The sequence below is a fragment of the Microcaecilia unicolor genome, chromosome 6, assembly GCF_901765095.1.
Source record: "Microcaecilia unicolor chromosome 6, aMicUni1.1, whole genome shotgun sequence".
Classification (NCBI taxonomy): Eukaryota; Metazoa; Chordata; class Amphibia; order Gymnophiona; family Siphonopidae; genus Microcaecilia; species Microcaecilia unicolor.
This window is the reverse complement of record NC_044036.1, coordinates 298,195,936-298,217,951: the sequence shown is the minus strand read 5'-3', so window position 1 is coordinate 298,217,951 and position 22,016 is coordinate 298,195,936. Positions and strand designations below refer to the sequence as shown.

The 22,016-nt window shown below is 39.5% G+C and overlaps 1 protein-coding gene across 2 annotated transcripts in view; it reads right to left on the bottom strand.

Annotated features, from left to right (window-relative positions):
• MAP2K4 (mitogen-activated protein kinase kinase 4) overlaps nucleotides 1-22,016 on the bottom strand; it is a 158,083-nt gene that overhangs the window by 57,050 nt on the left and 79,017 nt on the right. For both annotated transcript variants that reach the window (XM_030207980.1, XM_030207981.1), the window contains 3 exons: nucleotides 19,178-19,297; nucleotides 17,121-17,240; nucleotides 8,105-8,156 (listed from right to left, as the gene is read on the bottom strand). In XM_030207980.1, coding sequence (XP_030063840.1) covers nucleotides 8,105-8,156; nucleotides 17,121-17,240; nucleotides 19,178-19,297 — 292 coding nt within the window. The remainder of the gene's footprint in view (nucleotides 1-8,104; nucleotides 8,157-17,120; nucleotides 17,241-19,177; nucleotides 19,298-22,016) is intronic.

Here is a 22,016-nt window from a genome sequence, read left to right as displayed (position 1 = left end):
CTTACAAAAGCCACCGGTTGGATTACTGAAAATAAGCTTTGTGTTGAATCTTAATAAATCTAAGTTGCTTATCTTTTCCAACTAGTTTGTTGCAACAGTGGCTGGTTCAATCAAACTTTGTTCGTGTAGTTCCTCTGGTTCAGAATGTTAAAATTCTGGGGGTTCTTATTGATTCAGATCTCTCTTATAGGCAGAAAAGAAGCAAACACAGGTGCTAGAAGCCAACAGCGCCATACTAGCGCCTGTGTTTGCGCCCGCTCGATGAGCACAGCTGGTGAGTGCACATAATAACGTGTTTGCCAGCTCTGAACACTAATTGCATGCAAATCATACAAACAAGGGTCTCCTGCATTCATGATCAGCGGGCAGCGTGCCAAATAAGAGCGCTGCTACTGCTGCAAACCTTACATCAGATAGGAGCTGGCGTTAGGGTTTGCTAGGAGTGAAGAATGAGGGAGACCCACCGAAGAGGTTTGACAGGTCCAAGATTTTCTCCATGACTTGTCAAACCTAAGTCTGCCCCCCCGCCCAAAAACAAAACACAAGACCTGGAGGTCCGGTGGACCTCTAGGACCCCCACCCCAAAGAACAAAAACACTCTGGTGGTCCAGTGGAACCGCTGGCTTCCCCTCCCCCACCGAACAAAAATGCTCTGGTGGTCCAGTGGGACCGCTAACTTCTCCCCCTCCCCACTGAACAAAAAAGCACTTGTGGTCCGGTGGGACCACTAGCTTCTCCCCCTCCCCACCGAACAAAAACGCCCTTGATAATCCAGTGGGACCACTATTTGCCCCCTCCCACTGGCAGGGTACCTAGTGGTCATGGGAGGAGGGAGGAACTAGCACTCCCTCTTTCCTCTTCAGCAGTCTTCCCAAAATGGAAGCGTCCCACCCTGCCCGGTGCATCATGGGGGATGTGCCCGGCAGGACTTAACCCATGTTAAGCCCCGCCCTGTGCATCCCAGGATGCACCAGGCACTGCAATTTTGGGAACACCCTCGAAGAGGAAGGGAATGCTAGCCCCCCCTCCTCCCACTACCACAAGGCAGGCTGCTGGGGGAGGGGACAGATAGATAGTCCCACTGGAACACCAAGGCATTTTTGTTCAGTGGGGGGTGGGAGAGGGGAAGCTAGCGGTCCCACTGGACCACCAGGGATTTTGTGCTTTTGGGGGTGGGGGGCATGCCCTGGCACAATCCTCCTGCAGAAGTAACCCTATTATCAGATAAGTACCCCTATGATCAGAACTAATAGTGTAGATAAATTTGCATGCTATTAGCTCTGATCATAGGGGCAGTAAAACCTCACGCTGTTCCAGCGCTATTTTTAGAGCACTGTTTGGAACAGCGCAGGGCTTTCGATCTTCTGCCCATTATTCCTCAGATTTCATCAGTAGTCAAAATATCACTATTCAAACTTCACATTATTCACTATCAAAACACTCTTGCATCCTCCAGCCATTAATATTCTCGTACATATTTGTTAGTGATTAGTCAGCTTGACTACTGTAATTTCTGGTATAAAGGTCTTCGTTGCCTACAATTAGTACAAAATACAGCTATTAAAGTTATTACTGGACATCATAAATATGATCACGTTACCCTGCTTCTGAAAGAAGCACATTGGCTACCCCTGACCAATCGTATAATTTACAAAATACTGCTCCTTGTTTACAAAATCCATTCCTCAGGTGAACCAGCTTATCTATCTCAATTTATAACTCCGTATTGTCCTTCACAAACGCTTTGATCAGCCCAACAAAATCAATTGGTAATTCCATCTTTTCATGAAATTTGTTTTGATGCTACGAGATAGTCGATCTTTTCAGTCCAAGCTCCTAAACTATTCATTACCATCTCACCTACGTTTATCATCTTCTTTAATCAAATTTAAGACAGATTTGAAAACGTCATGTTATCTATCACACTCAGTGAAAAAAATACTTCCTGACATTATTTCTGAGTCGGACCACACCAACCTCAATTCATGTCCTACCATCTTAAAGTTCTCATGACGAATAATTTGCTGTCAAGATGTGGTTTGTGTAATAATTCTTTTACAGATTCATAAACAACCTCCTATAATCTCAGAATCTTTGTTTCTATTTTTTTCCTTATCAACTAATCTCCTTTCTTTTGTTACTGGCATTCCAGGAGCATTAATTCCATTTTTTAAATGTTCAATTCTTTGAAAAACGATCTGTTGATTTTTCTTAAATTTACGTTCTTAAACGAAGCCAAATTATCAATTATCCTAATTAAAGTATCATTCCAGTGGCTAATTCTGCCATCTCCCTGAGGATATTCACCTTCATTTTCTTGATGAATTTTTTCAATGTTTATATACCCTCATGTGGACTACACATTCTACAGCTTCCGCTCCCTCTCTGGCATACCCATGATAGAAAGACAGATATACGTACAATCAGACCAGATCTGAATTTAGAAGACCTAAAATTGGCACACCTCAGGCTTACTTCAATCTACCTAACTTCACTCCCATGACCTAAATTTAGGCAGACAGGCCAGTCAGACCTTTTGAATACTAGCCCGATGGGGACCCCAACTTCCCATGTGCAAAAGAGAATCAACTGTGAGCTAAAAGTAAGCAGTAATTACAGACAAAAAGACTAAGATAATATTTTTTTCTTTTCTAATTCAAACAGAGAGCAGTGAATACACATCTTCTCTACTTCATCTAATCTTGTTTCTTTATTGAAATTTTATTTTCCCATAGAAGTGTCCTAGTAGCTTCCAGCATAAATGCTTACTCACAGTGAACCATGAGGTATTTACTACCTTTGATGACACGCCCCATCAAAAGCAATTCACAGTCACACAGCAATACAGTAAATGATGACAGATAAAGACCAACACAGTCCATTCAGTCTACCCAACAAGGCAGCCAGATCTCCACCTGTCACTTTGTGCAGGCTGTCATTCATGCTTAAACACTGGTTGAAAATTTGCCATCATGCCAACCACATAAGCAGTTAAATATGATAGAGTCTTGGATAATATGTTATGACCAAAGTATTGCTAACAGTATTTGCTATTTAAGATGTCTTACCCGACCCCTTGAGTTGTACAGCATCCTCACTCACATCGTAAGATAATAAAGTAATATACAATACTATAGTTGATGAATCATCATTTGTCTTTTGCCATTTGCAGGACGCAGACTGTAGTAGTGTATCCAGCATTGGCCCTAGTTCCTCAATACTGAAGTTGCCAAATCTTCATCTGTCTTTTGTTATTTGCAGGATACAGACCATAGAAGTCTGTCCGGCATTATACTTAGATTCCACTACTCTTGTCCAACATAACACCTCAACAGTCATGTTAATTTTCCATCTTCTTTCTATTTATGCATTTTCTGTGTTTATCCCATGCATTTTTGATTCCACCAACTCTTCTGGGTGTTCCATGTATCCAATACCCTCTCTGTGAAAAAGTATTTCCTGATGTTGCTTCTAAGTCTACTGCCCTGCAACCTCATTTCATGTCCTAGTTCTGCCATCCTTGTCTCTGGATGAGGTTTGTATATATATTAATAACTTTCAAGTATTTGAATGTCTGTATCTTGTCTCCTCTCTCTCCTTTCCTCTAGCGTAAACATATTCAGGTCTTCCAGTCTCTTCTCATAAGTCTTTTTGCTCAAACCCTATGTCATTTTTGTCACCTTCTTCTAGACTCCCTCAAGTCTTTTTATGTCCTTGAAGTTATACAGCTTCCAAAACTGGACACAATACTCCGACTTGTAAAGGGGATCAACACCTTCTTTCTTCTGCTACTTATGCTTCTTTCTATACATACAGTCCAGAATTATTCTGGAAAAAGCCACTGCCTTGTCACATTGTTTTGTCACCTTCAGAGCCTCAGACACGATAACCCTAAGGTCTCTCTCCTAATCTGTGCATGTCAGTTGTTTGCCCCCTAGCTCATACTGCTCTTTTGAATTTTCACACCCAAGTGCATCGGTTTGCACTTCTTGTATTAAGTTATAACTGTCAAACATTAGGCCATTCTTCTAATTTTATCTTAGATCTCTTTTCATGTTGTCTACTCCCACCGGGGTGTCCACTTTGATGCAAATCTTGGTGTCATTCACAAAACTGCAAACGTTTCCTTCTAATCATTCAGCAATGTTGCTCACAAATATGTTGAATAGTATGGGCCCCAGAACCCATTCCTGAGATGCACTACTTGCCTTTCTGAGTAAATTCCATTTATTACCACCCTCTGCCATCTGTCAGTCAACCAGTTTCCAATCCAGTTCACCACTTTGTGTAATAACTTTAGCCCGGTGAGTTTATACACAAGCTTCCTATGAGGAACCATGTCAAAAGGCCTTACTAAAATCCAAGTACAGTACATCTTAAAAGTGCCCACTATTCAATTCTCCAATCACCCAGTCAAAAAAATGTATCAGATTTGGCATGATTTTCCTTTGGTAAAAACCATGTTGCCTCGGGTCTTGTAACCCATTGTATTCCATGAATTTCATTATCCTTTCATTGAACAGTGTCTTCATTACCGTTTCAACTATCAAAGTAAGACTGGCCTGTTTCACACATCTTCTGTCTCCATTTTTGTGAACAAGGACCACATCCGCTCATCTCCAATGCAACAGAATATCTCCCAACTCAAAGGATTTATTAAACAAATCTTTAAGAGAACCTGCCAGTACCTCTCTGAGCTCCCTCAAGATTCTGTGATGGATCCCGTCTGGCCCTATTGCTTTTTCCATTTCAGTTTTTCAAGCTGTTCATAAACATTTTCTTCCATGAATGGTGCAATATCAACTTCATTCTCATATGTACCGTTATCAGATGACCAATGTCCTACGCCAGGATTCTTTTCCATCAAGACAGAAATATTTGTTAAGTACGTCCGCTTTTACTCATCACTCTCAACATAGCAGTTCATAACACTTTTCAGACTTACAATTCTATTTCTAGCCTTCCACCATTCATTAATATACCTGAAAAGGTCTTATCACCATTCTTTTAGCCATTTTGCTCTTCCACCTGAGCCTTTGCCAGCCGAATTTCTCTCTTCACTTCTTTTGGTTTTATCCGGTAATCTGTTCTGTGTTTTTCTTGCATGCTTTTGTATTTCATGACCACCACCTCTTTTACCTTTATTTTGTCAGCCACTTGTTTTGAAAAACTTATCAGCATCCTTTTTCACTTGCTCTTATTTATGCTTACCTTCCTTACAAAAAGATCTGTTATTGATTTTATAGCTCATTTCAGTTTGGAACACAGATTCTCCACCACTTTTATGTCCTTCCATCCCATCAACTCTTTCAGATACTTTCCCATGTTACCAAAGCCAATATGCTTAAAATCCAAGACTTTGACCTTTATGTTTTTGCACTCTGCTTTAGTTCTTACATCAAACCATAAAGTGTGATGATCACTATTGCCAAGGTGGGCACCCACCTGAACATTGGACTTACTATTTCCATTTGTGAGCACAAGATCTAATGTCGCCCCTCCCCTTGTAGGTTGTCACCATTTGCCTGACAAGCATCCACAACCTCTCTACTACTTTACAATTTTGCAGATGGAACCTTCCAATCCACATTCAGCAGGTTGAAATCTCTCAGCAATAACACCTCCTCTTTCATTCTCAACTTTTGGATGTCTATGAACACATCTTTACCCAACTTCTCTGCTTGTGTTAGAGGTCTGTAGATGATACCTGTGGGAGTGGAGATTCCATCTTTTCTTTCTAAGATGATCCATATTTCTTTTTCCTCTCCCCAGATCTAATGCATTCCGGCCACTTTAATATTGTTTTTCATCCTCTCCACCTTTCCAACCATTTCTGTCTTTTATAAATAGGATATAGCCCAGTATGTCTGCATCCCATTTATGGGCATCACTGAACCACATCTCTGTGACAGAAAAATATACCAGTCTGCCTGTGTAACATTAGGGCTTGCAGATAATGAACTCTGTTGCAAAGACTGAGCATTTGTGCTCATAACTTTCCAGTAAACATCATCGCTCTCATTCGCTATCTTTCTTCCTAGCTAAGATAGTTTAATACTTTCTGCAGTACTAAGGAAATACTACTTTACAGAAAGTTTGGCGGATGCGTGGAATTGCCTCCCAGTGGAAGTGATAGAAGTACTGTATATGAATTCAAGAAAGAATGGTACAAGCACATTGAAGATGGATAAAAAAACAAAATGGTGCATCTGAGAATGTTTTTGCCTTGTAACCAAAACATTGCCAGTTCAAGGATATAAAATGAACACATTAGTAGATTTTAACAAAATTGTATTTATTCATGGGTCTTTTAACATAATATTGAAATATACATTCATTGGTTAATCTTAATGGTACCTAGTATCTTTATAAGAAAATGTTTCACGTAGATAATAGACATGGCTTGATTCTAGGTTGATTCTATGTCAAGTCCCATCACTTAGAATTGAGAGCTATGGTTCACTGAAGTCAGTAAGAAGACTCTACTAATTAGACAAAATGTAACCATGGTTACTGCTTAGCACGTGGGAAAAGAACTATATCAAGGCATCCTCTACATTCACTCAGCTTTTATAGCATTTAGGGAATCACTAATAGAACATCATTAGATGCATTACCACCACTGTATTTCAATATGAAGAATAATATAGGGTCTAATTGATTTCAGGACTCTGGATATATTAAGGGATATGATTTCTTGTGTTTTTAATCCATAAAACTAAGATTGAAAATATCTGTATGCTCTTATAGTATAAAGGGTCATAACTAAATAAGACATTCAATAATTGTCACTTAGTACAAAGGTCCTACTAGCTCGGACATTTGTGAACACAACCTATAATAAGAAGAATCATGATCGGGCTCCAGGCATTAGAGGCACCAACTATGGGTTATCCATAATGGATATGATCCTGTTGTACTTCTTAAAGCCACTGGGGGCTTCTATCTGGGACATATGGTCCAGAAAAATAGCAGAAGTAAAAAAAACAAGTGACTCATTTTTGACAAAAAAAAAAAATTTAAATACAACTGTGAGTCCAAGTTGCTCAACAGAGGCTTACAGAGGGCTGAGTAAAATAAAAAAGTAGCTAAGAGGCTGAAAACCTAAGATGCTACCAGGAAAAAGTACAACATAACAGCAACAGAACTAGGCAAGAAAACATTAAACGTTAAAATCACTTAAACCAAGAAGAATCACATCTTTATACCAACTCCAATGACACAAGACCTCTTCCATAAAAAGGCCAAGATCGAGGTAGTCCCACACAACAGTGGCAGGCAAGAAATGGTGAAGTAGCTCAAAAGCTTCTAGTAATCATCGAGCTGAAGCAGCTTTTCTATGTGGGTTCTGGTGGTGGCGTCACCCATGCTGTAAGGACTTGCTATCCTTCAGAGAATAAAGTAGGCCTTGTTGGATCAAATTCCAAAGATTATGGTGGCGAGATCAACCACAACTGAATAGTAATAAGATGTTCATACACTCTCAGGAATAAGAGGAGGAAATTCGGAACCTAACATATAAGTATCATTTGACTTGCTAACATATACTGTGTTATGTGTTAACTAGTAAAAAAGCCCCGTTTCTGATGCAAATGAAATGGGGGCTAGCAAGGTTTTCTTCTGTGTGCATGTGGGAGTGGGAGTGTGTGTGTCCCTGCCCTCTGCCCCCTCTCCCTTCCCCTGTGCTGTCTGTCCTCTCTGTCCCCTCCCCCCTCGGAGTCGAGTCCTTCAGTGTTAAGTTTCCTGCTGTGCTGTGTTTGTGTTACAGAGATAGTGAGGGCTCCTGCCCTCTCTCCCCTCCCCCCTCTGAGTCCTTCACTGTTACAGAGAGAGCGATTTGAGGGCGGGGCAGACACTCATGGGGAAAACGGATATCTCTCCCCCTTCACACTTCCAGCTGGAGGCTTCATTTAGAACGTTGGTGGTGCCTTTTATATATAGAGATGATGGTTTTATCAAATACATATGTGTATGGGATGTGGAAGGCAAAAACAATGGAAAGAAAAACAGGGAAGAAAGATGGTAAGGCAATGGAGGGTAAAAAGAAAGCATGAAAAGAGGATAGAAAATGATGGAGAGCAAGATGAAAACATATCAAACTTACCTCTGTGAATTATTTTCAAGTTTTCTTTTAAGTGGTTTAGTGCTTTCACAGTCTAAAAAAAAAACAACATTTATATGATGTTAAAATTAGAAAAGCTGAACGGTGTTAATGTTCTGATTTTCAAAACTGAATTAGATGATTCAAACACCAGCCTATTTTGTTATGCCTTATTTTGTTCATTTTCATCCCTTAGTATTCTGTGACTTGTTGCCCTGGTGCCCTTATTAGAGAGAGAGACATTAAAAGTGAAAAATACTTTGAGACAATAGTTAGAAATGCACACTAATGCTACTGTATTTATGAGCCAAAAATAACAGCCACTGGCTTCTTGGAAAAGGTAAACTTTTGTGTACTTTACCATGATGGAGACAGCATTTTTATTCCATAATAAATGCAAAGTGGGCCCCCTATACACAAATATTAAGTCACAAATGACTTACAGGAGCTGCCACTTGTGTGACAATTTCTTGGCAGACTATTAGCAAGATGGTTTGCTATTGCCTTCTCAACTAAGGCTGGGTACTCATCTACCTGCCGAAAGTGAATAAATGGCTGAGTTGGCCAGAGACCAGCTACTTAGCAGAAATTTCAGGATGGGATTTTAACTCAGGTTGTGGGAAAAGTGGGCATGCAAACTATCAATCGCATCATGAGGCATTCTAAATTCCATAGTATAAAACTGTACTAGTGTTGATTTGGAATCAATGTGTTATAATAAATATTGTTCTTACTGTTTTAATGAAGAGCCTATTCTGTTTATGTATGACAGATCCTGACTTACTATAGCTGACCATAGACAGGTAAAGATACAAGGTGTACAAACAAAAAATATGCCATAGTTTCCCTTTAAATTGTAAACCTATATACGTGAATCTATCCGGCTTCCAATAGAATAATGATATCCTTCCCCCTCCCTCCATTATTTAAAATCTGCAGTCAGATTTGCTTTATTTGTAAAATGTTTTTATTCAGGAATTCACAAAATGAAACAATACAATTATATAACAGGAATCGACTAAGAAAAATACAACCTCATTCTTAAATATTCAATCATTCCTACATATAAAGACCAGAACGGTGACCACAATTTAAAACTGAATGTTTCCCACCCTCCATCCATCCCTAGCCCCACCCTTAAAGGTATGTGCTTGATGAAGAAAAATTAAATTTAACCAAGATTCACAATAGAGTACAAAAAACTAACATTCTCTTAACTCAGCATTTATTGAAATTTCGGGGGGGGGGGGGGGGGGGGGGTTAATTAATTGACCTATATCTGACATCACCAAAGGGAGGCCTAGGTCTATGCTCCACTGGTGCACATTTCTCAATTCCTAAATGTAAAAACTTGTTGCAATTCAGGATAAAGTGTGAACACCGAATGTCAAAAAATTCCTTTAACCTTTTACAGGCTGCTACCATAATGCACTGATATAAACTTCTGAAATTCAAGTTTTTGTAAGTACTGGGTGAGCATATAATAGAGAAAGATTGATATTTATGACATTTTATATTATCATGAACTAAAATACTGTTCCCAAAATGGGAACGTTGGCATGTATCAAACAAACTGAACTATGCTGGAAAATAAACACACGAAACAGAGAAATAATGACATATTTTAAAGATTGCAAGTATTTGTTAAGTAACAAATCTTAGTCCACAAGATCACTGATAATACTGTAAAGTTACCATGTCTCTGGTATATGTCACTTCCGGTGATAGCTCTCAGAGCATGCCTTGTGAAGGCACTTGTTGCATTTGACGCAGCTCAAACGTGTGTTTTTTCCACAAGATACACATCGACCCTGCATGCAAGACTTTAGAAAATGGTTGACTCCATCAAATCGAATTGCTGGGATGGGTGGTGCTGTTGGGGGACCGAGCCTTGGAGTAAGGAAAGAGCCACATTTCTTCGGAATTCAAGATGAGTAACATTCTCACCAGGGTGCAAATATTGATAGAAACGGAAAACTGCAACAGCAGCCATATTCAAACCATTTGCAAAAAGATTCCACCACCACTTCTTGGAATGGAGACGAGGACGGTAAGTGGCCAACATTCTGCCAAGTAAATCAACACCGCCCATGCCCTGGTTGTATTGTCTGATGACGTTCGGTTGTGAGATATCAGCATCCCTCATCCCTTTTACTCATCTCTTAGCAAGTTTGACTGGATGGACAACAAAATGATTACTGGCAACATAAACGACAGAATTGTCATGCTATTTTGATACTATTACAGTTCCATCCGACTGATAATCGTGACAACCCCTCTCCTTTTTCTTCATTTCTTTTGTGGACTTGAGAGGACATTTTCCGGTTCGATTTTCACGAATCGTCCCATAAACACGAAAGCCTTTGTCTCTCAGGTCAACTACTAGCTGATAACTTGTGAAAAAGTTGTCGAAAAAGATAACATGTGAGGAAGGATTCTGTATAACATTCAACAATCCATTGACAACTCTTGTTCCTAGACGCAGCTTCACATCTTCACTGCTCTTTCCACAATATATTCCGATATTGTATGGATATCCATCGACACCACACAACATCCACAGCTTGAACCCAAATCTAATCGGTTTATTCTTTATGAACATCTTGGCTGAATGGTGCCTGTGATAAGGGACCATTTCCTCATCCATGCTCAGGTTCTGGTCAAATATTCCAAACTGCTGGAAACGACTGCACAGGTACTTGTAATATACTGCCACTTTTGAGGTTTCCAGTTTTTAGTTATCGACTAAATGGAGATGTCATTATATTGAGTGGAATCTGTCTCTCGACATTATGTTTGCAAAACCTGGAATGCATAGATCTTCAGCAGTTGACCAGCAGTCGTTCTCTCCAGGTACACTGTGATAGACACTTATCCGCAGGACACCCAAGAACTGTTGGATTTCCTCATATGACACGACAAATGATGGATTGTTTTTGTCTCGCTGTGCATAAAGTTCGGTCTGATCGTGGATGTCCATTATCAACTCCTGAGTGAAAAACCGGCAAAATATTTCAAAATCAGTGAGAAACAAATAATCTTCACTTACTCTTGGTGGTATACATGGATCATCAGGATATCTGACTCTTTCGGCTTTCTTCCGTTTTGGAATATCGAAGCAAGGTCTTTTCCTTCTCTTGTTACTTTGGTCTGATTCATCCTCATCACTTTCATTATCATCATCTATATGCAGCTCCAGTTCACCTGCAACATCTGTTAGCAAATCCTCTAAATCAAAATGAGCGTCACTGACCTCTTCTTCATCACTGTCAACCGCCTTATCTCCACTGTCCGGTGGTAAGATGACAATATCCTAAACAGCATCAGATTCACTACTTACAGCTTCTGCCAGTGTAGTGAACCTTGTTCATGGCTGTCTTTTTCCATAAAATTTCCAAGAATCCATTACTAAAACATGTGCTAAAACTATCACGTGTTGTGTCAAACATGGCTGACAACCGGAAGTAGTTGAGCTGCCTAACATAGAATACTTAATAGAACATAATAACCTAGAATAGAAGAATTGGACATAGACTTTACCACACCTGTCATGTAATAGTTCACCAAATAACATGCCAACGTTCCCATTTTGGGAACATAAATGTTTTCACTCAGCTATGACATGAATAAATATGTTACAAATATTTCAGTGACACAGCACATTTAGCAACATAATATCCTACTCAATTCCCAAATAGCACCTGCCAATGAAGTTTTTTCTTATTCTACATTATGTCTGAAAAATTTTTATAAAAATTTTGCATTTCAGTACATTTTCAAGGTCACATCAGAAAATAAATAATTTTTTTGGAATGTTATGTCCAGTTGTAAAAAACTACATGTTTAAGTAACAATTATTTAATGAATTAATAGACTTTTCATTTAGTACAATTTTGCAAAAAAATTGTGATCATGTGTTCCCAAACTGGGAATGTTGGACTGTAAAAGGATGATCCCCTGAAGGAAAGTCCAAACTATTAGAGTATAAAAAACAGATATAATGGCGTAATTGTTAATATGCCATAAAATCCCATACTTCAGCAATACCCTGATGTTGAAGATCGGCCGAGAACATGCAAAACATGTTGTAGCCAAGTCACACCCATGTAAGCCCATCACTTAAAACTAGAATTCTCACTGCCCAGAGAAAACTGGAGATTTCCTCAAATGGAAAATGTATTTGATTCTTTGGGATAGCCCCCTAAAAATCTTACTATGACCTGCCACATGTCTCTCAATGGATGTAACAGAATGCTATGACATAAATAACATGGCAAGAAACCTGATGAGTTGTGTAGCAAAGAATTAAATGGCCAAGGTTGATAAAAGGCCACCTCAGTCTCTACACATAAACATTTGCTGGTCTAAGTACTTGCAAAGTATAGAGCCACTTGTGAAACAAACTCATATTAAAACAGATGAATTCTACCATGGAGAGAAAGGGGAAGAATCCACCATTTAGCTAGGCAATCTCTAGTATGTTCCATGAGAAACGAGGTTTTAAAAGGCAGTTGTATCCCCAAGTAATGAAAAGATGAAGTTGCCCACTCTAAAAGAAAGGGACCTTCCCAGTTCCTTCGCACCATATCCATAGTAGGTAGAGCCAATGATTTATTAAATTCAGTTTATCAATAGAAATCAAACAAAATAAAACATGGAAAAGAAAATAAGATGATACCTTTTTTATTGGACATAACTTAATACATTTCTTGATTAGCTTTCGAAGGTTGCCCTTCTTCGTCAGATCGGAAATAAGCAAATGTGCTTTTTATTTCCGATCTGACGAAGAAGGGCAACCTTCGAAAGCTAATCAAGAAATGTATTAAGTTATGTCCAATAAAAAAGGTATCATCTTATTTTCTTTTCCATGTTTTATTTTGTTTGATTTCTATTGATAACCTTAAGAGTGGACTAACACAGCTACCACACTCCTCTACTTAAATTCAGTTTGAAACCAGAGAAATTCCCGTTCTTTGAAGCTTTCCATGAAAGCAATAGAGGATTGAGGATGGACAAGATGTACTAAAAAATCATCGGCAAAAGCAGAAATTTTACCCCTCCGAAGGGACACCACCTTGTAGTGGTGGAGGGGCTTCTGTGTTTCAATGACTCAGAGGGCTATGCTGAAGGGTTATCCATATCAGACAAGCCTCTGAGGAGAAACCAGACAAAGAGTGTCCCGAACTGGGAGAGTGATAAAATGGCGACCTGCAGTTCGTATGCCCAACAGCCTAGCTGCCCTCTGAAGTTTTATCTTCTCTACGTAAATTTCCTCTCTGCAATTGCAGTTACCTTAACTGAGAGGAAGGGGACAACCGGCAGTCAGCCGCCGATGGCCAGCGTTTTGTCCCCTGAGCAGCAAGTGCGGAACCGCTGCGCGACGAACTGCCCAAAGATGAAAGGGTTGGCGAGTCCTTTGATTAGCGCCGGCGAAGGAGCATCGACGCTCTTGGACCTGGAAAAAACAACTCCCATCGCTCCCGAATTAGTCAACCACCATGTCCAAAGGAGTGGAGGAGTGAGTTAGAGGCATATGCTGAAACGGAGGACGTTTACAGCAGAACCCGAATCGGCAGAACCACTCCTAAACACCTAAGAGAAATCAGCTTGGAGTTTTTGGCTCCCGTGGAGGTTACATTGAATATCATCTGGAAGGCGCTTCGGGACCTAACGGTGGCAGTAAATAATTTTGTTTCTGATATAATCTTATTAGAGAGTTACATGGACAATTTAACTGAACCCTTTGAGAGTGAAAAATTGATATAACAAATTAACTGAACCCTTTGAGAGTGAAAAATTGATATAACAAATGAAGTTCTACACGAGCAAGAAGTGGTTATGATCTTGAAAATGATAACAGACCAGAAACTTTGAATAATAAAATGAATATTATTATAGATGATTAATATCGAGATTATTGTTTTTCCCAGAGTTCCGGGTATGACTCCTAAAGTTTTCCTCAGAAATATTTCCTCAATTATTACTTTAAAAGGAGTGAAGCCTGTGAAAACAGGGATTACTTTAATCAGTGGGATCTGAGTTAGAGATTTAAGTATATGTATTGTTAAATAACTTCTGGTTTTTAAAAGAGAAAGAATGTAATCAGATGTATTATTTCTAACTAATATTGGATAATAACTATGTCTTCGATGAAATGAATTGACTATACACCGTATTGGGCTTGAAGAAGCCAACCAGATGATCAATGTGGAATAATGAATTAGATGAGTAATATCTGGGGATAAACAGGTTAATACCATGTTTTTTTTTCTGTTTACTGTTTAATTGATCTCCTTGTCTTGTTTCACTCTCCCTATTTAGTGGTCTAAGGAAGAGAATAGAATTACCTGATTGAAATAATTCCTATATATTATCTTCTCTGTATTTCTGGCAAATTGTTTTATTGCTTGTAATATAATTAAAAAAAAAAAGCAGAAATTTTAAATTCCATGTGTTCAGGTTACCCACAATTTATCTTAGAAGGGTATCTAAAGTCAAAATAAATAAAAGTGGAGACAAAGGGCAGCCCCTGACGTGTACCTCTTTGTATTGCAAAACATTCTGTCAAAATATCATTTACCCAAATCAAAGCCCTTAGAAAGGAGTACAAGGACTGTACCGCATCCAGAAAAAACCCCTCTATCCCATATTCTCCACCCCGATCAAATGCCTTCTCTCCGTCAAAACTGACAAACAGCGAAGACAACATTCTTCACTCTACATATTCCAATGAGGTAAGAATTGTTCTTAAATTATGTCACATTACGATCTCTCACAAATCCCACCTGAAGAGAAGCCAATGGCAACAATAGTGCCAAATGATTCGCCAAGATTATAGCAAATAAATTGGTCTCCACATTTAAAAGGAAAATGGAGTGATAAGAAGTAGGGTGAACTGGGTCTTTCTCAGGCTTCAAGAGCACCACAATCTGGCACATTCACCTCTCGCCACAAACTGCATAAACAGAGATTGCAAGGTGGGAACAATCGAGAGTTGCAGAATAATAAAAACATTCCGCCTGAAAGCCATCTGACGCTGGTGCTTTAAAGAGCACGCTTTGCTGAATGGTCAGTGACACTTCATCCTTGGTTACAGGTGAATTTAGCACTTGTTTAATTAACAGGGAGGGAAATGCTCTCCATGTAGGTGTCACTGGTCAAACCAGCCTCAAAGGGCTGAGTATAAAGTTGGCAAAAATAACTTCAGCCACCTCTTGATCAGACCACACCAGCACTCCTCTTCCTTTATCCACCTGTGCAATCATTGCTGGCCCCTTAGATTGCTTAAGCACTTTAGCTAATAGCTTACCACTTTTATTGCCATGGAGATAAAATTGAAATTTGTAATATTTTGCAAAGATTTCACTGTTCTAATATGAATAAGCTCGTTGAGGGCTGCTTGAGCTGCTATCAGGGAAGTATTGTGTCGAGGAGTAGGACTGGCTCCATACTGAATACAGGCCATCATAATTTGTTTCTCAAGCCTAAGAATGTCCCTATCCCTTGCTTTCCATTTAAAGCTAGCATAAGACAGAATCTCACCCCAAAGTACTGCTTTAGCTGCTTCCCAAAACACTGGATCATTTAAATGTATGGCATTATGAAATCTATATTCAGACCACTTTTGCAGGCAAAAAAATATTTTAATTCCAAATCCCAGTACAAATGAGAGGGAACTTCCACTGAAAAATTTATCTGCAGCCCTCCCCAACTCAAGAGTACACCATGAGAGCATGATCCAAAATACTATACAGGCTAATCTCCACACCCTGGGTCTGAGAGAAAGGCCTCCTGGAAAGCAACCAATAATCAATTCTAGGTTATGAGTCATGTGCACAAGATAAGCGAGTAAAGTCCTTCTCACCAGGGTGCAATGTTCTCCAAACATCTATTAGGTCTAATGTGGAACAAATCAAGGGGATACCCCTGGTCATATTCAGACCTTCATGTAATAAAGAATGAATTTTATCCATAGCAGGGTCATGGACTGTATTACAAAGTCTCCACCCATTATGATAGGACTATCAGACTGCTGGAGCAAAGAGTCAATAAGTACCTTAAAAATGTTTCAGGGTGTATACATTACGAATATTAACAATTGGTGATTTAAGGTAACTTGAGCAATTATAAAGCACCCAGAAGGGTCTGTTCAGACCTGGTGAACAAAAACTCCCGCTTTATGGGATGCAGCTGGAGCACTGATGACATCTCCCACCCACCGTGTTTTGATGGAATTCAAGTATACATGGGATTAACACAGAGGAACACTATACAGAAAAAGGATGGAATCCAATTAAAGCAAAACTTAAATTACCTAAATAACTGGAGTGAGCTTTGGCAACAGCTTCTGAGGTTGAGAAGTATGACCAATGCCGGACAGACTTCTCTAGTATTTGGGAAATAGGCCCAGAGCTGGGCAGACTTCTATGGCCTGTGCCCCAAAATTGGCAGGGAGAGACAGAGATTAAGTATACCAGCGTTTAATCACAAACAAGCAGAACCTGTGTAAGTGCCAGATTCAACTCTGTCCACCTTGTTGGGCAGACTGGATGGATCATGCAGGTCTTTATCTGCCCACATTTACTATATTATCTCTAAGACTCTTCACTTGCAAATAAAATATTAAAAGGTCTTAAATATAACAATGAGGCTTCAGCGGGTACAATGGACAAAGTCCCTATATACAAATAGAACACATTTAATAAAACCTACTAAAATTTATTGTTGAAAGCACATTAATGGGATAGATATGTTAATTCTAAGGCTACTGTTACTGTAACAGAGACAGCAGATGGGAGAAGTATGAAAGGTATGCTGTGGATTTGGGTGGGGAGTTGGAAAAAGTTGGAAAACAACAATATATGTGGATTAGAAAATATGTAAATAATTGTTTATGGAACTGGGGACTAAGGTTGATATTATAAGTTCTATATGTTTTCCCTGAAATGTGATTCAATGTAAAAAAAAATTAAATTAAAAATATAAAGCATGATAAGAATAAAAGAAACAATGCACTTACAGCTAAAGTGATTTTTCCTAAAATTTCTTCTGGAATAACATCATCTAATACACTATATACATATTTGTAAAACTTGTCAAACGAGGTAGACATAAGTTCCATACAGATCCAGCAGTCACCCTGAAAAAGAAGAAAAATTACTCAGAAATAGCATGAAGAAAAGAAACTTTACAGTGTCTCTCAGCTTTATATCATTGCCAAGCATGTGATCCTTTTGATTAAAGTTACATTTAAAGTGATGGAAAGGTCAGGGCACTTAGGCAGCTACAGGAAAAGTAACAGCAATTCTTTCCAAGATCTTGAAATATGGATATCCCCTTCCACTTTTTTTTTTAAATACACACACACTTTTCAATTACTGCAAACTGGGTCTAACCCTATTTTTAGCCAATTTCTACTTTCAGTAGCACATGAAACCCATATTATACTTAACGGCTAGCAGAATAATTATACTTGCAGTGTTTGATCACACCAGTACTACTCACCACTTATTTCTATAGTACTGCTAGATGTACGCAGTGCTATACACATTATCCCCGGGACTCTATATATCGCGATTAATTTCCGCGTGGAAATCGAAGCATAATTTATAACAATGCAAATAACTTAGTTAACTAGTCTATCAGTACTATCAATTGGATGTTAACAAGCAATTATCAGCATTGTCACTTAACAAGATTTACACACAACTTGCTAAGCGTATTCTGAAACATGGTGTGTCTAAAATCTAAGTTGCATAGCTGAAAAGGGGCATGGCCATGAGCGGGGCATGGGTATTTCTAAAATCTACGTGCGTTGTTATAGAATACACCCAGTCTGTGCCCAATTTAGGCATCGGGATTTACGCCAAGTAAAACATGGCATAAATGGCCATGACAATTTGGCTGCGTGGAGTGGTACTCAGCATATTCTGTACACCAGGCAGAAATTTAAGCCTATTCTATAAAATATAGGCATTATTCCACTATCAGGAAGAGCAACCACCACAGAGTGACACACAGGCAGTAAAAGTATTCCACAGAACTGAACAAATAAAGGGGGAATTTTATAGAGGCTTTTACATGTATATGCCATTGTATATACATAGAATGCCTCTATATAAAAACTACTCCCTGCGTAAAGTCTGTGTGATGACAAGAACACACATACTTTTATGCAAATCAGGGGTAGGCATGTTCTGGGGCAGAATCTGGGTGGAACGTGAGGAGAATCATGATTTATGTACATTGTTTATTACATGTGCATGACCATTTACACCTATTCGACAGTAAATGTAAATGCAGATTTGTTTTATTTGAAATATCCACAGGATTTCTGCCAATATTGTATAAATGTACTGATAGAGGTTGTCCTGAGAACTTTATTCAGCGAATCAAATTACAACTATACCACTTCTCAAAATTATTCAATAATTGGTGGACCATCAGAAGATGAGTATATGAAGAGTATATATATGAAGTATATATTTCTAATAAAAAAGCTTTATGAAACTGTGAAAGATTATGTTATGGAAGGTCATTAAGCATTTTACAATACAATTTGGAAAATGCAGAAAAAAGCAATAAAAATATAAAAAAAGGACCTATGAGGAATACAGGTGCTGGTTGTAGGACATCTATTTAATATTGAAGAATAGTCTTCATATAGGGAAAGAGAATGGGACTTGATATACCAACTTTCTGTGGTTACAATCAAAGCGATTTACAAATTATATACAAGTACTTATTTTGTACCTGGGGCAATGAAGGGTTAAGTGACTTGCCTAGTCATAAGAAGCTGCAGTGGGAATCGAGCCCAGTTCCCCAGGATCAAAGTTCGCTGCACTAACCACTAGGATACTCCTCCACCCCACCCACCTTCTGAAGGTCTACTAATTATTTAATGATCTTGAGAAGTAGCATAAAGCTGTAATCTGATATAAGGATATATAGGTGCCTATGTATCTTTATAATACAGGCCCAACATAGCTGCCTACTTAGCCTCCCTATGTATAAAATTACCCTCGGCGAGGACAGAAATTCATCATAGAACTGATTGAAATAAAGGTGGTAGCTTACCTCTCTGAAGAGTGCTCCATAGAACTGAACAATATAAGGGCAGTCACTACTTCTCATTACTACATCTAAATCCATAAGGAGTTGCTTCTGTTCCTTTTCATCCACTGTTGACCGAATCCTCTAAGTTAAAAATGACAATGTGTATCAATAAATGGCCACCAATAAGATATTAGTTTCACTATTAAGTATATGGTATTTTCAATGACTGGATCATTAAGATTAGTTTATATGCCCATATTTCATTTAGTTTACTTTATAATGTAAACTGAGCTATTTCATCACACAACAGATGCAATTTTTTTTCTGCAAATGGAAAAATTAATTCTTACCTGATAATTTTCTTTTGTTTAGTCCCAATAGATCAATCCAGAGACTTACGGGTTATGTCCATTTACCAGCAGGTGGAGATACAGCTCTGCCATATAGGATACTATGCAACAACTTCCCCCTCAGTATTTTTGATAGCAAAGCAGTACAGACAGAAAGGAGAAAAAGAAAAACCTCTGCCTCTGAAAAAAGGCAACTTGGGAGCAATGAATCAAGAAACATGAAAAGAAATAGCGCAAATCAAATCTGCCAGAGGATTGAACCCTCCAGTTGCTCCTATCTGCTTATCTTCATTCTGTTAATTGACTGTTTTATTGGGGGGTTTTTTCTTTTTGTTTTTCTGAAACCGCATCCGAGATGAGGCAAGAACCTATGTAGAAACAGACATGTGTCCAAAGAAGGGCTTCTGGACTGATCTGTTGGGACTAAAGGAAAGAAAATTATCAGGTAAGAATATAAATGTTTCTTCCATGTTGTCCCACAGATCAATTTCAAAGACTTGCAAGATGTAAACAGGAAGGACAAGGCAATCCCTGCTGAAAGGACAGCCCCTGAAAGCCAAATCTTCCCGGCCCAAATATCTAAACAGAAACCTTCAGAAAGGTGAGAGCTGAGAACCAAGTTGTAGATCTGCAAAATCTGTCAATTGAAATCAGTGACGACCCTGCAAAGAAAGAAGCTTACACTCTCGTGGAATGTGTCTTCAGACTCACAGACAACATCTACCTACTAAAATGAAAGCTGATGAGAAGGTGCCTATAAATTAGCACTACCTTAGAGGCTTGGTCAATCTACTTGCATCCACAAATAACAGATAGAGCACTTGACCACCATGGTGACCTCCAGGTAAGCAATCATAATTCTACGCAACACCCAAACATCTGAGGGAACTAAACTCCCCGGATAGCACTTCCTGCGAAAGAAGAGTAGAGAAACAGGCCGATTCAGATAGAAACCCAAGATCACCCTCGGATAGTCCTCCCTGTGAAAGAAGGGTAGAGAAACAAGCCAATTCAGATAGAAACTCAAGATCATCCTCGGATAAAACAAAACAGTCTCATAGTGACTCCTGCGTTAGAAAAAAATGAGGAACGAGTCTCGGCAGGATCAAGCCTGTAACACTGCCACGTGCCTGGCCGAAGCAAGCATGACCCTTCAGAGTAAGCTTATCAAGAGACCAAAAGAGGGGTCAGTGGAAGGCACAAAGTCCATCATTAAGATTCCAAGATGCACATTATCCCACAAAGGGGTGTGAACTACACTCAAAGAAAATGGACAACGATGGGATGTGCTGGTAGAGAAGCTCCCAGAAGCCTAACCACCATGAATTCTGTAAAGTCAAAACAGTCAAACAAACAACCATAAAATGTGTGGGGGGAAGGGGGAAGTTTCCCCAGAAGCCGGGCGAGGCCCTCTTGCTCAGATCAGAAAAGATCACCACACCCTTGGGAGCCAAATGTTCATAAGTCAAAGAAAGAGCAGAGTACCACGGTGCACAATGCAGAACGCCAAAAGACAAAAAAGGGGAATTGCAAGCAAGTCCCACATCCAAATTGTAGGCCTCAAAAAGGAACTATTCAGCTACATGAAGGATCCAACTCTTCAGGGAAGAGACGAAAAGGATGGTAACATTCAGACTGATAGCAGTTGGATGAACCAGAGCACCCCTTGCAAACATAGCCCAAAAAGGTGTGCAGGAACTAAAGGGTGCACAGAATGAAGTCTCAAAGCCCCAGAGAAGAGAACGTGACACCACCAAAAAGAAATAGGGTGACCAAAGCAAAAAAAACTGGATGCGAGCCTGTGGATCTGAAAGGCTGTCCAAACAAAAACTACCTCTGATGCAGCGAATTACCAATGAAATGATACAACAAAATTCTTGGATTTCCAGATGAGTCCACAAATGACCACACCACCTCACGGTCTAAAAGAAACAGAAACACAGGAAGCAGGACTACCCCGGGCCAGGAGCATGAAGACCAATAAAGACCAAACAGGCGACAGCCTAACACTCTGAGGAAAGTGCAAAATATGTTTCTTGCAGGATTATAGAAGAGCACAGTAGTTGCAAAAAGAGGGGAATAGGATCTGAATGCAACAAGGAAGGACTCCTAACAAGGCGTACCACCAAAAAGCGAATGCTACATACCTGTAGAAGGTATTCTCCGAGGACAGCAGGCTGATTGTTCTCACTGATGGGTGACGTCCACGGCAGCCCCTCCAATCGGAATCTTCACTAGCAAAGGCCTTTGCTAGTCCTCGCGCGCCAAGCGCACCGCGCATGCATGGCCGTCTTCCCGCCCGAAACCGGCTTGTGCCGGCCAGTCTTATATGTAGCAAAACAAAGACAAGGGAAGACACAACTCAGCCTGCTGTCCTCGGAGAATACCTTCTACAGGTATGTAGCATTCGCTTTCTCCGAGGACAAGCAGGCTGCTTGTTCTCACTGATGGGGTATCCCTAGCCCCCAGGCTCACTCAAAACAACAAACATGGTCAATTGGACCTCGCAA